The 14,866-nt window shown below is 39.5% G+C and overlaps 2 protein-coding genes across 2 annotated transcripts; both read right to left on the minus strand.

The window, feature by feature from the left end:
* Nucleotides 1-3,023: 3,023 nt before the first annotated feature.
* zdhhc12b (zDHHC palmitoyltransferase 12b) lies at nt 3,024-5,429 on the minus strand. The gene is made up of 5 exons (XM_030787255.1): nt 5,333-5,429; nt 4,772-4,911; nt 4,436-4,528; nt 3,918-4,084; nt 3,024-3,339 (listed from the first exon to the last, which is right to left on the minus strand). The coding sequence occupies exons 1-5, from the start codon at nt 5,427-5,429 to the stop codon at nt 3,024-3,026; spliced, it is 813 nt and encodes a 270-aa protein (XP_030643115.1).
* A 2,053-nt stretch (nt 5,430-7,482) lies between these two features.
* On the minus strand, nt 7,483-12,854 carry uap1l1 (UDP-N-acetylglucosamine pyrophosphorylase 1 like 1). Its single transcript, XM_030786901.1, has 9 exons — nt 12,553-12,854; nt 12,044-12,248; nt 11,528-11,703; nt 11,190-11,362; nt 10,392-10,585; nt 9,978-10,118; nt 8,972-9,157; nt 8,575-8,641; nt 7,483-7,584 (listed from the first exon to the last, which is right to left on the minus strand). The coding sequence occupies exons 1-9, from the start codon at nt 12,839-12,841 to the stop codon at nt 7,504-7,506; spliced, it is 1,512 nt and encodes a 503-aa protein (XP_030642761.1). The 5' UTR covers nt 12,842-12,854; the 3' UTR covers nt 7,483-7,503.
* Nucleotides 12,855-14,866: the final 2,012 nt, after the last annotated feature.

Here is a 14,866-nt window from a genome sequence, read left to right on the forward strand (position 1 = left end):
CTCTTTGTTTATTCACTGTGCCACCAATATGGTTAAAGGCCTTCCTAATGTTTAGTGCTGTAAAGCCAAACCCATACTTGCACTGTGAATGTACTTTGTGTCTAAATGAGATAGCCTATTATGTGTTTTTGAGCAAAATTCGACTTAGTTTACATATCTGTGGGGGATTTTTCCCCGTCTCTGCAATGTTGATGATCATCTGAAGGACATCTGATGTTGGATTTTTTTTTTTCCTGTGGACAGCATCCCAATTTCTCTCTAATGACATCAAAGTGCATTTTAAAAACCTAAACACTTATATTTAAATCTCACCAAACTTACTGTGGTGTGCACAAACTGATGTTAACAAGAGTAAATCTTCAAAGATGTTACAGTGGACAGTCTGCTAGAATGTGCAAGGTATTTTAGTTTTTGTTTGTTGTTGTTCTTGTTGTTAGCACCACTGAAAATGAATATCAGTGCTACATTAACCAGTGGTGGCTACATCTGTCTCAGTAACCAAATACACATGCCTTCTCTAAGCCTTCTCATATAACAAGTATGCAAGATATCAAAATAGTGAAACTTTTAAAGCTGCAGGTCAAAAACTTTGAAATGAGGGGTTTGTTTTCATCATGTACTAAGTGAGGTATGTTGTTTGTAGACTTGACACTGTTGTGAGTTGGTCAGAGTGGCCCAGACCATGTCACACAAACAAGAATTGTATGGTAATGAATGATTGCTACATCACTATATTATTACTATATTTCCAAGTATGTGTCTATATAGTATTTAAGTCTGATCTGATATTGAACGAACTACTTCTGAAACGTTTGAAGGTTTAAAGTGAAGGACAAATGAGAGCGGTGTCAGAAAAAAAGCCATATAATATTTGGCTTTCAGTATAGTTGTTACTTCATCAAGAATATTAGAATTTTTTTCTTTATTTTCTTTGATGTTGAGCTCTGGTCTAATCTGAAGGTAAATAATTGTTGCTTTGCTCTTTTGCTCTTTGTCCTGTTTGTTAATGTCTGTTCAAGCGTTGTTTGTATCCTGTTAAAATATCATGAAGTTTGAATACTCCAAAGAATAGAAACTGACCAGTGTCTCCTTGGATTCTCAGCATGGCATTTCTGGCAAATTCAACATGTAGCAGAATATCCTATATATGACAATTTAGAATTGTACTTATTTCCTGAGTAAACACTTTAAAAAGCTCTCCTTTTGAGAGTATAAGGAATTCAGTACTGGTCGAATCCATTTTTGCATTTACTTTAGGCAACATTGTTTGTTTGTTGTCGTCTGGTGTATGTCTAATCTATGTGGTCTACTGCTGATGTACTACTGTGAAAAAAACAAACAGTTTAATGTATTTAAATGAGACTTGCCCTTTAAACACTACAGATGAAGACAATGTAAATAAATGTGGGATTAATGCAGGTAATATACGGAGATGAATGTATTTTCAGAAATAAAAAATACAAAGTAACTGATTTTGTTTTTGTTTATTGAGGAATACTGAAGATGCAAATGATATATGAAAACAAACAAACAAACAATTCAATAAATATTGCATGTCACGTAGAAATAATATTTGCATAAGATACTTTAAAGAAAGCTGTTCATAAAATCATCTACAACAGCTTAGAGCAAATAGTATGACAGAATTAAAAAAACAAACAAAACAAAGTGCAAACAGTATCAGTAATGTTCACACGCACACACGCATTAATAAATACAATGAATAACACAATTATTGCTTTTTATTTTTAAATAAACTAATATTGCACAAAGGATATTCTAACTTTCACTATCAGGGTTGCACTGTACAGACTCCATTGCTCTCACATACAAGACAAATCTCTTTAAGTTCTCTATCATCATTTTTAGAGTACTGAAAATTACATGATTGTCGCATGCTCTCTTATGGAAACGGATGGATTTTCACTTTTCTTTACTCCTTTAAAATCACTTACTGATATGCATTACAAAAGGAAAAGTCCCGTTTATAAGAAGTAAACAGACGTGACATCTGATCCGTCTTAGTGAACTGCTGTAAGGTAGAGAAGACACTGTAGTGAGATTAGCATTCTACCAGGCTCTCATTAAGATTGATGTTTGATCTCTACAGGCAGCATGCTTTGGGAGCCTCGTTATGGAATGATATGAGTTTGTATACCCATGAAACAAAACTAATCCCCACTTAATGTATTAATTCACAAGTACATCAAACCAACCACTCATTGTATAAAATGCATAAGGGGCTAAATCCAAGGATGACAAAATATTGTAGGAAATATTGCCAGGAAAATTACTTTCACTAGCCTGGAGGAGATATAGGAAAAGTGATATTGAAACACAAAGTCTCCCTATGCACAAAAAGTGTCCATAAATCCACAAAGAGTCATTAACAGTTTCACTGCCATAAAATGTAATTTTACGTAGTTATGAAAATATCTCTTTGATCATCATCTCTTCATTTGGACCCTGTTATCCATAGAAGGGCAGCTTTACATTTGTAACAGACCATCCTCTTCAACCTCCTATACAGTATGTTGCAAATCATAGTTATTGATATTATACACAATATTGAAAAGCCTGCCTCACAAGGGAATTGTTTGTTTTAATATTTTAATATTTCATCAACTGAATGTGCTTGTCTGATTAGTCCCTGTACTCATCTTTTGACCTCAACTCCAAATGAGGCTTAATAAATAATAACCCTGTGTGTCTGTCTGCATGTGCAAACTTTGTGTTTGTGTGTGTGTGTGTGTGTGTGTGTGTGTGTGTGTTGACAAAGCAGGAGATGAAGCCAAGGGCCATCTCAATTTGTTACTTTCTCTGTTTTGGACACAACATCAAGATACCTAACCATACCCAAGACGAAGAGAAAATCTACTCTGACTGAAAAGCAGGCACTCAGAGGAACTGCTGTGTTTTAATTACCAACCATTTACTCCTCACTGCTCGGGACAGGAAGGTGTAAAAATGGTATTTTAAGACTGGTAAGACACAGACTGAACAAATCCGGATGAGGGGCATGGTCAAATAGGGTTACTACCCTGTCTGAAGTACACCTGCTCCCAGACCACAGTCCCCCATATGCAGAAAAAACCCCAGAGGTTATGTAGGACGCCGCGGTCAAAGGGGTTTTCATCAGCGCCGCAGTGTTTGAGGTAGGAAATGCGCTGGCGGGACATAAACTCCCAGGTGGTGGTGTTTAGAGAGACCAAGTACAGATGAGACCCCAGCAACAATAACACTGTCAATGCCAGGACAGCCACAACCGCTGTTGTCCCCAGCAACACGCCGTTCGCACGTAGCCACAACTGCCAGGTAGAGGTATAGGTGAAGCCCGAACTGCCCACATCAGAGAGGGAGAGAGATCAAATAAAGGAATCAGTATACTCAAGTGTCTGTCTGTGTGTGTATGAGCTTAGGCAGGTAACCCTAATCTAATGGAGAATGAGTATAAGCTTTTAGTCCAACTCTACTCAAACACAGATTCATACACACACACACACACACACACACAGACCTGATCCAGCTAACGCAGACCCCACAGAGCCTCTGAATAGCAAAGTGACATGTCCTGGATTTAACTCCATAAAGAGAGGTTGACTTCCTCCAGACTTAACTGTATGTGTTGTCTAATACAGCATTGCTTGAATGCTGAAACAACTGGTGCTTTGAGGCTTTTATTGCCTTAAAGTCTTCAACATTTCAAAAGTAATTTTGTGGTTACAAGCTTTCTCTTATGTTTTCAGGACCTTGCTATCAAATCATTTTTGCTACACTAGTTAAATAGACTTTTTAGTATCCACTATCAGAATTTGTATTCATATTCATTTTAAAGCAGCACTACCCTAAGTGCTATCCTCTGGAGCAGCCTTGGTCCACTACCACTGGAAATTATGCTCTGAATGTCCAGCACTCACCATGCCATGTGTAGACCCCAGATCAGCACAATTAGTTGGACAGCCAGGTACAACACAAACCAGCGATGATTCCTCTCCCCAACACAATTCTCAATCCATGGGCAGTGGTGGTCATAGCGACGCACACAGTGTTGGCATGTCTGGCAGTGCTTGGATCTCATTGGCTGCTGCTCAACAACATAGGTGGAAAATGACTGGTGGTTACTTCAATCAGATGAAATACGCTGTTTTATTTTTCAGTTCAAAACAATAAGGGTTATTGTTACTGAGTCCATGAAAAAGGCAGTCAAGTGGCTGTTGTGTATTCACTTATGACTTACATTATTACATGTACGTGTATGTTTGAGTGTGTGTGGGTGTGTGCGTGTGTGTCTGTGCGTGCGCATGTGTTTGTGTGTGTCTGTGCGTGTGTGTGTATGTTTGAGTGTGTGTGTGTGTGTGTGTGTGTGTGTGTGTGTGTGTGTGTGTGTGTGTGTGTGTGTGTGTGGGTGGGTGGGTGGGTGTGGGGGTGCATGTACCTGCAGTAGGCAGTGGCCACAGCGACGCTGTCGTAGAGATTTTGTGTTTTGTGGAATCATGTCCTGTTGCTCCTCAGTTACACCCAGGGTGAACTGTCATACAGAGAAACATGATCAGAAATTCAGAGACGAAAAGAACAAAACTGGGCAGAAATGTGCAATTCCTTATGTAATATAACATAATTATCTTGAAAGAATAACTACATAATAACTACATATAGCTGTCCATTTAAAACTGATCAAATAATTTGTCAATATTTTTCATTAAAAGAAAAAAAAACACTGATCCAAAAGGAAAATACCAAGCAATTACACATAGTGCTAAAATATTTCTACCTGCATGTCTGCATCATCAGACAGAACAAATCCAGGGTCCATGAGAGAAACTGCAAAATACAGCAGGACTGAGACCAGGACCAGCAGCACAAACAAAACTGGTACCACTAGCTCCCCGGTCTCCTCTTGCTTTCGGAGATCTGAAAGACAAAAAAAATGTATTGTCTTGTGTTGCTCCTGGGCTTTCTTGACCTCCTTTACTCCAGAGACAGCTCTGGGTGCCTCTACAGTTTTAATAAGCCATTGTATAACTGTCCAATCACGCTGGACATGGTCACTAACAGCTGGAGCCGGACAGTTGGAGTTTAAACATTTTAGAATTAGGAAACATGCATGCATACTATTTGTAATGGAAGACAGAAACGCAGTCCAGTCCGATTCTTGATCCATGTAACCAGTGAGTGTCTATGTCATATTTGGTACTGTGCGGTAAGGTGGCGAACGTTGCCTTGATAGCTGCATTAATGAATGGTTTGTAATATGTTTCTGTTCAGATCTCAGATAAATCAAGTTCTACGGTAGAAAGGTTGCCATAGGTAACCACAAATCATAAAGACTTACCGGTGTCGTGGAGAAACAGGATCAGCGTAATAACCCATGTCAACATAACATGCGCCGTTCTCACAAGGAATCCCGACCCGAACACATTTTTAAACATCCTAGCATTCTTAAACTTGATAGTTCACTAAGCTAAATGCATTTGTCAAAGCAACCTGCACGTTAACCTCCAGGGTAAGTTGTAAAATACATTTTAATCGCTATTACTGTAGGAGCAATCAGGCGTAACGATGGATGGTTAGCAACAAATCAAGCTTACGGCCCCATCTCGCATTATTTTGCACTCGATTAACTGCATATAACACTCTATCGATATAAAATGTCACGACCAGTTACAAATATCTGGACAGATACAAAACCTAAATTACGTTACGAGTCCTGAGGAATTCTCAGTGTCAATCTCTGAGCTGTATTAAGCTTGTTTATATTGTTGTTCCGCTTGTTGTCAGTCAGTCAATTTCTGTGTTTTGATTGGCCAGCAGGGTCCATGTGACCCACAACCACAGAGACTCTATTCTGACAGGAGAGATTGGTTGGGAAATCAACTACGGTGCTACTTCCTTCGGCCATCGAATTTTCTTTAACTGAATACACGTCATCCAGTCAATCGTAAAACGCGTTTTTTTTCTCGCAATCCGTTAATACTTGTTGACGGCACATCTGACTGCTCCGATGATAGGCTACATGCAGCGGCCGAGGAAATTGTCGTTGGCACTGAGATGTTTGGCACCAGGTGGCTTTATAAGCTGAGAGGAAAACTGGGAAATGTCTAATCACTTTAAACCTTGAACAAAATATTCATGGTTATTAAATGTACGTGTAGGTCTACTGGATTATTACACGGAACTAGTATTCGTTATATCATTCACCAAACGAAATCGGTAGCCATAGTAAAGGCTTATTATAATGAAATGTCCATGCCACCTGAACAACTTCACAGTTTGATAAGAGGCAGGCTAACCTAAAACATAAACAACTTAGTTTTGCATAGCCTTAAATATATTTACGCACAGGGCACATCTGTTGACATTAAGATATGTGAATACTAAGTTTTGTCGTAAACACCCCAACTTACTAAAGATAAATGAAAAATTACATCTGGCGATAGGAAATTAAATAAGCGTAACTACAACTAATTAAAATAAACAGATTATGTTCAGGTGTGGTCAGCCAACAAGCCTACAGTCATATTTAAATCAGTAAGACATCATACGGAAAACTGCCATTTACTATTCCGTATTTGTCCCGCTATCTCTTTTCTGGGCGCCAGTTCCCAAGGGCCTCGCTAGCGGCTTTATCCGTTAATACTTGTTGAAGGCACCAAATTATCCTTTTGAGTGTATCGATTTTTGTTAACAAAATTGTTTCTCTGTCAGAAACAATTACATTGCGGTACATTGTGAATTGCATAAATCTTCATGTATTATCATAGGTTATAAATGCACCAGTTTGTATTCATACTACATTCAGTGTTCGGATCACATACGAAAGCCTGAAAGGGACTCAACCAGCGTTGGCTAATGGATTTCCGGGCAAAGCCCGCCATCTGTCAGTCGGGCAATAGTGGACAAGTGACGTCTTCACCCGCCTAGTTCTATTGTAATTCTATGCCGAGAATTAGGGAGAGAAATAATATGAAAAATCAACCAATGATTACTGTGGGAACGAGTGTCTTTCTGCTCTATTGCAGTATAACTAAATACAATGAAACATGCCATCTGCAAGGCAGCCGTTCAATAATCGTTGAGGTCGCTCAAAATTAAGACAAAAGGAGAAAATAAATCAATAAATATTGTAATTTCGATGTACCTATTTTGGAATTTCATTGAGAGGACACTTTGTTTTCTGTTCATACTGTATTGTGCCAAATTCTTAAGAGAAACACCAGAAGGCATATGTTTTAAAGGCATTTGATTGCAGAGACTGTAATTTAAAATCACTTATCGGTAATGTTACAATATTTCAGTGTTGCTGGATATAAGAAAGCTACATATATTTGGACATGGGAAAGAACATAAAAGATGCACATTGTAATACAACGTAAAAAAACGTATAAAAATCAGACATTAAAATGTAAATATTTTGTTGTCTTTTTTACTGCCCTGATTGAAATATCACCTTGCTTGACTCTCAAGAGTGTAGGAGGTCACTCAGATACAAGCCTGAGAGAGGATCTAGACTATATTTTTAGCATTCTTCTCATCTAGAATGAAGGGAGACCTCAACTTCTTCTGATTCAGCAACACCTCCAAACCCTGGAGAAGAGAGAGAGAGAGAGAGAGAGAGACCAGGAATTACAACATTAAGAGCCATTGTTGTTTCACTAATTGTATTGAATACTATTGATACCTTTGTTTCAGCTCCTCTTTGTGGTCAATTGTGAAATAGCGTCAATTATGGGAACACAACAACTCTTTTGGAGGTAGCACAGTCAGTGTCAAGAACAGTCTAATTCACTTTATTTAATGTGGTTTCTTTCACTTCGAGTTCAGTGCAAAGCTCCAGAGAATATACCAGTATATACCTCTTTACAACTTCTGTATTTGTAGAATATGAGCTTTAGCAGTTCTGTAAGCCTAGCCGTTAAATGTTCTAAAGTAGTCTTGTTGGATTCATCCATCCTCTGCTTGCCATTTTTCAACCGTCTATACAAAGCCATCCTCCATCTACAGTTACCTAAACTGTAAGTGACAATGTGTTGATACTGATCCTGTTTCTTGCCGACACTGGACATAGCTTTTAAATCTGAATTTTAAATTTCTGAATTTAGTCATTACATTAACCTGCTCTGTCTCACCTCATTCACACTGTGTTCTCTATCCTCACCACTGCTGTTCCTCTTTGAGCATGTTTAACAGCAGAAAAAACACAATTCATTTACACGAGTAGGAGGCAAAGCCTGACTGTACCATCTATTTTTGTTGTATTTGTTTTAAATGTGTGGAAATGTGTTTAAAGTTATTTTTGTAAACATTCACAGAACAACCACTGAGAACTGTTTTTGAATATGTACTGTATTCAAAAATCAAACTGAGGTCCCCGTGTGAAAGCATCAGTGTGCTCTTCTGTTCCTGAAGCATCTACCCACAGTACTACCATGCCAAGCAAACAGTGTGAGCAGACTCTCGATGTTTTTTTTGGCTTGGCCCTTTCCCTGGCAGTACTCACAGTTCTGAGGGTGGTGTGTTTAGGGAAATATGTATGAAAGAAGGTGTATTTCAGGGAACGTGTTTAGGGAATCTTACCTCTCCGAAGTATGACACGAGTGGAGAGATCTCACAGACGGCAGGAGGATCTTCGTCCTGACCCAGTCTATAGAACAGACATTCAAAACAGACCAAATATCACCTCTCATAAGACTTTCCTCTCTGTTCAATTTACATCATTAACACGAGCACTGAAAAGCTGGTGTTACACCAGCTCGAACCCTTTATCTTAATTTTGTTCAAGAGAATTTTCTAGGATGTGTTGTTTTATTTAGTTCATAAATATGCCACATCAATGTTAACAGAACGTTTTCAGGACCAGCTTGCGAGAACCTCCTTCTGAGGTGTTTTGGCTTGAGAATTTAATCACAAACCAGGACAAAAGACCTTCAGATGTATGTGAAAGTAAAAAGAAGCCATGGTCTGTGTTTCTGACCTATTTTTAGGGGCTATGGTCTCCCCCTGGTCCGTGACAAAATGCCCTCCAGATGCCAGCGCCCAGCTGTAGTGCTGTCTGAGCAGTGCCCGCCGTGCTGTGGTGGGTGTGTCCACTGGTGCCCCATCAGCATTTTTCAATGGGGAAAACTCCTCCTCTCTAAAAACCTCAAATGCAACAAACTTCCTATTGAAAGTCACAAGATGGAAGACAGGTCAGAAGGGTGTGACTGGATACTGAGGGATTTTAAAAAATCCAACATTAATTTACATACATTTGCATGTTAGATGAGCACACAAGCGAAGCAAGAATTTTTATTAATGTCTAGAGTGTATATATACAAATAACCCTAATAATGAGACATCCTAATGCATGTTCAGAGGACTAGACCCATGACACAATCCTGATACCAATTTCTGTCTCTCTTTTGTTTTATTGGAAATACTACTACTAGATGTGAATGTATTGTTATTCTTTGTTTTGTGAGAAACTTGTATTTACCTAAGCTTATAATTATTTCAGTTGACAAGCACAAGGACTGATTTCATATTTATCTCTGACAATGTCTAGAGTGTATATATACAAATAACCCTAATAATGAGACATCCTAATGCATGTTCAGAGGACTAGACCCATGACACAATCCTGATACCAATTTCTGTCTCTCTTTTGTTTTATTGGAAATACTACTACTAGATGTGAATGTATTGTTATTCTTTGTTTTGTGAGAAACTTGTATTTACCTAAGCTTATAATTATTTCAGTTGACAAGCACAAGGACTGATTTCATATTTATCTCTGACAATGACAATTAGACTATAAATGTCATAATTATTTAATTATACACTAATTATCTCTTATCGCTGCTAAAATACTGTTTGTGTTTTATAATCCCTCTTTCAGTATTTCATATTCTAATAATGTCACAGGTCAGTTAGCTGGAAATTTCACATGTTTTGGCTTATAACTAATAGAAACACATGATAATCAATAGTGAAAAAAGCACCTTGCAAACTGGAATACATCAAAAACAAATTTCTCCATTTTAATCCCGTTGGGTTTGGAGGGTTTCACCTGATTCCCCTCATGGTCCACAAAGGGCACTTTCTTAATGGCCACATGTTGTTTCATCTGACCCTGAAATTTCCTGGGAAAGAGACAGAAAATTTTATTATGGGCTGAATTCTGACATGACATGGATGCAATTATAGAAGTACTTTTGCAATAACCTTCCACTCAAACCACCTGATTACTGGAGTGAGAGTTAGACTTCTGTAGATTCAAACCAAGAACTTTGCCGGTATGTGAATCTAAACAACCATCTGTCCATAGATTTAAAGCAGAAACCTTACAGTGTTCTGTGGTCCAATCCCGTGATCTCCCTGTTCCTCCTTTTCTAACAGCTGAGATTCTAACTCACTGTGCCACCTCTTGCAGGAAGTCTCGCGTAAAGAAGTGGTTGCAGATGTTCCCAGCGCTGTATAGAAGTTTTCCATCTGGCCCACGAAGTTCTGCTGTCTTGGCTTGGATCTCACTGTATTCCACTACCTGATACACACCATCCACCTGACACACCACACCCACCGGTTCTGCTGGATATGCCTTCTCCACCACCTGCCCGGAGGAAGCAGTCAGTTAGAACCAATCAGAAAACGCCAAGCGCAACCAGTCAGCATCAAACATGTGTCCGATGCTGACAGAGGCCTATAGCTGTCTGAAGCCCAGAGGAAACAGTCAGTTAGAACCAATCAGAAAACGCCAAACACAACCAGTCAGCATCAAACGTGTGTACGACACTGACAGAGGCCTAGAGCTGTCTGAAGCCCTGCTCCTATTCGGTCCCACGACCTGACCTAACGGATTCCCATAGACGGGTGCTTGATTATAAAAATCTTTTCACTGGACTTATGGAAGGTTTTGTGGTTAGCTGCCAATATCAAGCAGGTGTGTGCTAGAGCTTAAATGTAACAAACATGAATTTCTGGGGTCAAATCTTGCTGAAACACAACACTAAATCATTCATCCACTATCAGAATGAAAGTTATGGGAGGCGTGCAGAAACAAATCTCACGCTGGAGTGTACAGTCAGACACCAGATGAGTCATGAAGGCAAAGCCAGTCCGAGAACTGCACAGGAGTGTGTTCACCATGCATGTCATCACAAAACACACATACACACTTTGAACCTTCTGTGTATAGTGTCTGTATGTGTACATACCTTGGCACCACAGTCTGCCCCATTCGTCACACAGAACCCGATGAACACTGGATCAGCCATTTTAACCAGGATGTTGTCAACACAGTAAACATGCAGATACTCCACCCCTCTCCTCTCCATGTCCTCCAACACCTCACTGTCCACCAGGGCACGGTAAAGCCCACCATTTCCATCTAGAAAGACGACAGAACACGGAAACATACATACAGCATTACCACTTCATGAGAACCAACCACCAAACATATAAGAGAAAATAAAGAGATAGAAATTGGGTGCCAGGCATGTTACTCCCAAACTACTGAAACCTGGCTTATCATTCATCCACGCCGTTCTCTGACCTGGTGCCAAAGCTATCTTATTCTTTTTTTCCAGAATGACTTTTCCGTCGAAGGACACGGCTGGAATCATCTGCTGCTCAAACATGACTATGTTAGCCGGGTCCAGACCAAAGTGACTGTTTTCTTTAAAGAACTTCTCTGTGGGCTCAAGGGTGAACTCACTGGTCATTATATACCTGATGGCACAGAGAGAACAGTTAGGGAAGCAAGTTCTTTCACTATAGCGACATTAATTATCAAAAAGGCATTTGTTTCTCAAGATATATCCTTTACACTGAAGACATTTAAGTCATGTTCTTGGTTCAGAACTCTGTCAGTTCTTTGTCTGTGTGACCTGATAGAACAGCCCTGGTGGAATTAGTTTCAATAATCACTTATCTTTTGAAAGTCTTGAGTTGCATGAGTGATGAAGTTGAGTTGGTGATGTAACCGTATGTATTTATTGTGTATCATTCTAGCTAAAGTGCAGCTACTAAATAATACATGGCCCTACACGGCTTCTTTGAGACTGTTTACCATGGCACTGTGCATTTAGAGCTGTGTCTCAGGTCTGCCAGCTCCTGTATTTTCCGAATCCGTTCAGCCTGGATTTGGTACAAGGTTTTCCCACTGGGTAGCCCAACGTTGTACATGCCTTTGGGATAAGGCACACCAAGCCGTGTACCTTGTCCTCCAGCTAACAGTAACACAGCTACTCTGCTCTTGGATACCTGCAAAAACCCTGCGGAAGAAAAAACTAGACTGTTATTCCTTGTAATCATAACACGCATACATGCGTATAGCGGATGCTCCTCTCGAGAGCAACTTGCAAAGTTGTAACTATTAGAAGGTACACAACCAAAGAACCGGATCTTTCCAAAGATCGAAGAACAGCAGTTATGTATTGATCCTATTTTTGCACGTAGCCTCAATTTGATTTGAGGTAATGTCCATTTAAAGTAGGTATACAACGTTTCTGCTTCATTTCCTCACAGGGATGTTTCTGAAACGAGTTCATATATAGTATAAAGTATCCATTACTGTACCTTCGTCCTCCCATTCTTTCAAAGTGTCTGGTTGGCTTGTCCGTACACTGCCGATAAATTCAGGAGGAACGGGCTGCATCCGCTCGTCCAGCAGGTCTTCAGGGCTTGAGTGGCGGCTGGCTGCCTCCGCAGCGCCCCGACAATGTTCCCTCAAGTCATCGGGATCTATTTGAGACAAGTCAGCCAGGAATGTGTCTTTTTCCTCTGCAGACAGAGTCGACCAAAACTGTAAAATATGACTCTGTCCTGCACTTTCCAATCTGGATGCGACTTCCTCGAATGACAACATTTTGCTGTTTCAGGACAATGAACTCATACATCAGTTTTTTACCATCGACTGACTGAAGAACCCCTGATAATGAAAACGTAATCGTATCACCTCCCTTAACTATGCGATGAAGTCCCCGTCTGCAACCCGTGACCGATGCGGACACAAAAACCGCTCTTCAAACTGCTGTGTTAGATGAAGTTGTTGGCTATGTAAACATAACGAAGACAAACAGCGACTCGTTCCTCCTTAAATGATCTGCAGATTCAGCAGTTAAAAAGAAAACCAGACGCACTAAACAGCAGGTTTAGTTATTCAACGACAACTTCAAGTATTTCTAATGTAAAAAAATTGAACAAATATACATATTCCCTGAATAGGGCCAGAAAGCTGACTACTTCCTCTCCTGCTGTCATGTGATTAGTCGTGTGGTTGTCTCCTGAGTCTCCAACTAGTTAACGTCTGACCTACCTGGAAGCTTCGCACGTTTAAAAAACTGTCGATTATAAAGTTAAATCTGTATGAGTAATAATATATGAGATGTTTGAGAATATGTGAGGTTTATAGCAATCGTTTCTGTGTTATGGCAGTTGCATGGACACTTAAGGTTTCACTTCACTGATAGCAAGAACACTGATGATGTGATAGAACCACACAGTAGTCAGTAAAAGACATAAGAGCATTTTAATATCAACAACTCCACGTTCGTCCAGTCTGAATACAGTCACAATCATTTTGCACAGCCTAGACTTTCTGATTTGGGCTGGCCTAATGTTTTTCTTGTGTATGAGTATGTGGTTTTATTTGTGTTTTTTCTAGTGTGTGTGTGTGTGTGTGTGGTTTTTTTTATCCTTTTCTGTTTGTCTGAAAAGTTACCCATTCATCTCAAGAGAGGGCATCAGTATAAATTACTTTACATATCTATGGTTTAGCTGATGTATTAAATTAATAATCTAATACATAGTTTAGTGAATGAAAGCCCTTATTACTCCTCATGGAATTTGTCTTGCACACCATGTTGAGCACATGATTAAAGGACAGTGGTTTAATGTGACATCACATGAAAGAAAAAAAGCACAGAGATAAAGGAAGTTTGGGGTTTTGTGCCCTGAATCAGCTTTAGTGACTTAAGTACACTCATGTTTAAAGCAGTTCATCTACTCCCAGTGTGTCTGAAAAGAAAAAAAATCAAATTTTACTTTAAACTCTGCTCAGCACCTCATAACATGTAGATCCTTGTCACACAATGTGGAAAAGCAGACACAATCTGATCCAAAGACAAAGGTGCCTCCAACTGCTAAGCTAAACAGGTCCACTTCAGTAATAATCAAGTGTGACACACCACTATATAGCATGGTACTGGACAGTCAACCAAAACACTCTCTGAAAAATATGTGTGAGAGACAACACTTCATTTTTAAAATAGATAAGGGATATCGGTCTAACACAGAGCCCTCAACAGTAAGTTAAATTACTGAGTATGACACTTCTCTGGCAATGTAACCTTATGCAAGACATATATGTAGTATATACTCATATAACAAATCATGAGCTGTTCTTTATAAGAGTGACACCTAATCATAAATATTGTTAATGTAAATATGTAAATATTAGCCCGTCAGCACACCAGCACTCAAATCACGCATATCATATCTAAAAAGAACCACAATTTTCTGATGACTGGAGCTAAATTTGAGGGAGCTGTACTCCTGATATGTGTTTTATGGGATCTGGGTTCGGATGTTTACAGTATCTCTTAGCTCGAGTGTGAAGCAGGCCACGGAACGCTGTTAGGAATATGCTGATCAGGAATTCCACAAGCTCAGCCACTGTACAGAGAGAGAATCCCACCCAGAGCCCGACAAGTCCCCCGATGTTTGAGAACAGATCGACTGCCTGGATGAATAAAGAGCAAACCAGACAGAAAAAAATGAATTAACTCTTAAACTCTCATTTCATCATCAGTTACATTCACTTTAAAGCAGAGATCCCTCTCCTCTCTTGTGTGTGTGTGTGTGTGTGTGTGTGTGTGTGTGTGTGTGTGAA

Source organism: Chanos chanos, chromosome 10, assembly GCF_902362185.1.
Source record: "Chanos chanos chromosome 10, fChaCha1.1, whole genome shotgun sequence".
Taxonomy (NCBI): Eukaryota; Metazoa; Chordata; class Actinopteri; order Gonorynchiformes; family Chanidae; genus Chanos; species Chanos chanos.

What these genes read in the sequence shown, in the direction of transcription:
- zdhhc12b (XM_030787255.1), bottom strand. Translation starts at nt 5,429, where the DNA reads ATGTTTAAAAATGTGTTCGGGTCGGGATTCCTTGTGAGAACGGCGCAT. An exon ending in CTGATGATGCAGACATGCAG is followed by an intron (nt 4,529 to 4,771) that starts GTAGAAATATTT and finishes TCTGTATGACAG; the next exon opens with TTCACCCTGGGTGTAACTGA. An exon ending in TGGGGTCTACACATGGCATG is followed by an intron (nt 3,340 to 3,917) that starts GTGAGTGCTGGA and finishes TGATGTGGGCAG; the next exon opens with TTCGGGCTTCACCTATACCT.
- uap1l1 (XM_030786901.1), bottom strand. Translation starts at nt 12,841, where the DNA reads ATGTTGTCATTCGAGGAAGTCGCATCCAGATTGGAAAGTGCAGGACAG. An exon ending in GGGCAGACTGTGGTGCCAAG is followed by an intron (nt 10,586 to 11,189) that starts GTATGTACACAT and finishes TCCTCCGGGCAG; the next exon opens with GTGGTGGAGAAGGCATATCC. An exon ending in GATGTATTCCAGTTTGCAAG is followed by an intron (nt 9,158 to 9,977) that starts GTGCTTTTTTCA and finishes GACTTTCAATAG; the next exon opens with GAAGTTTGTTGCATTTGAGG.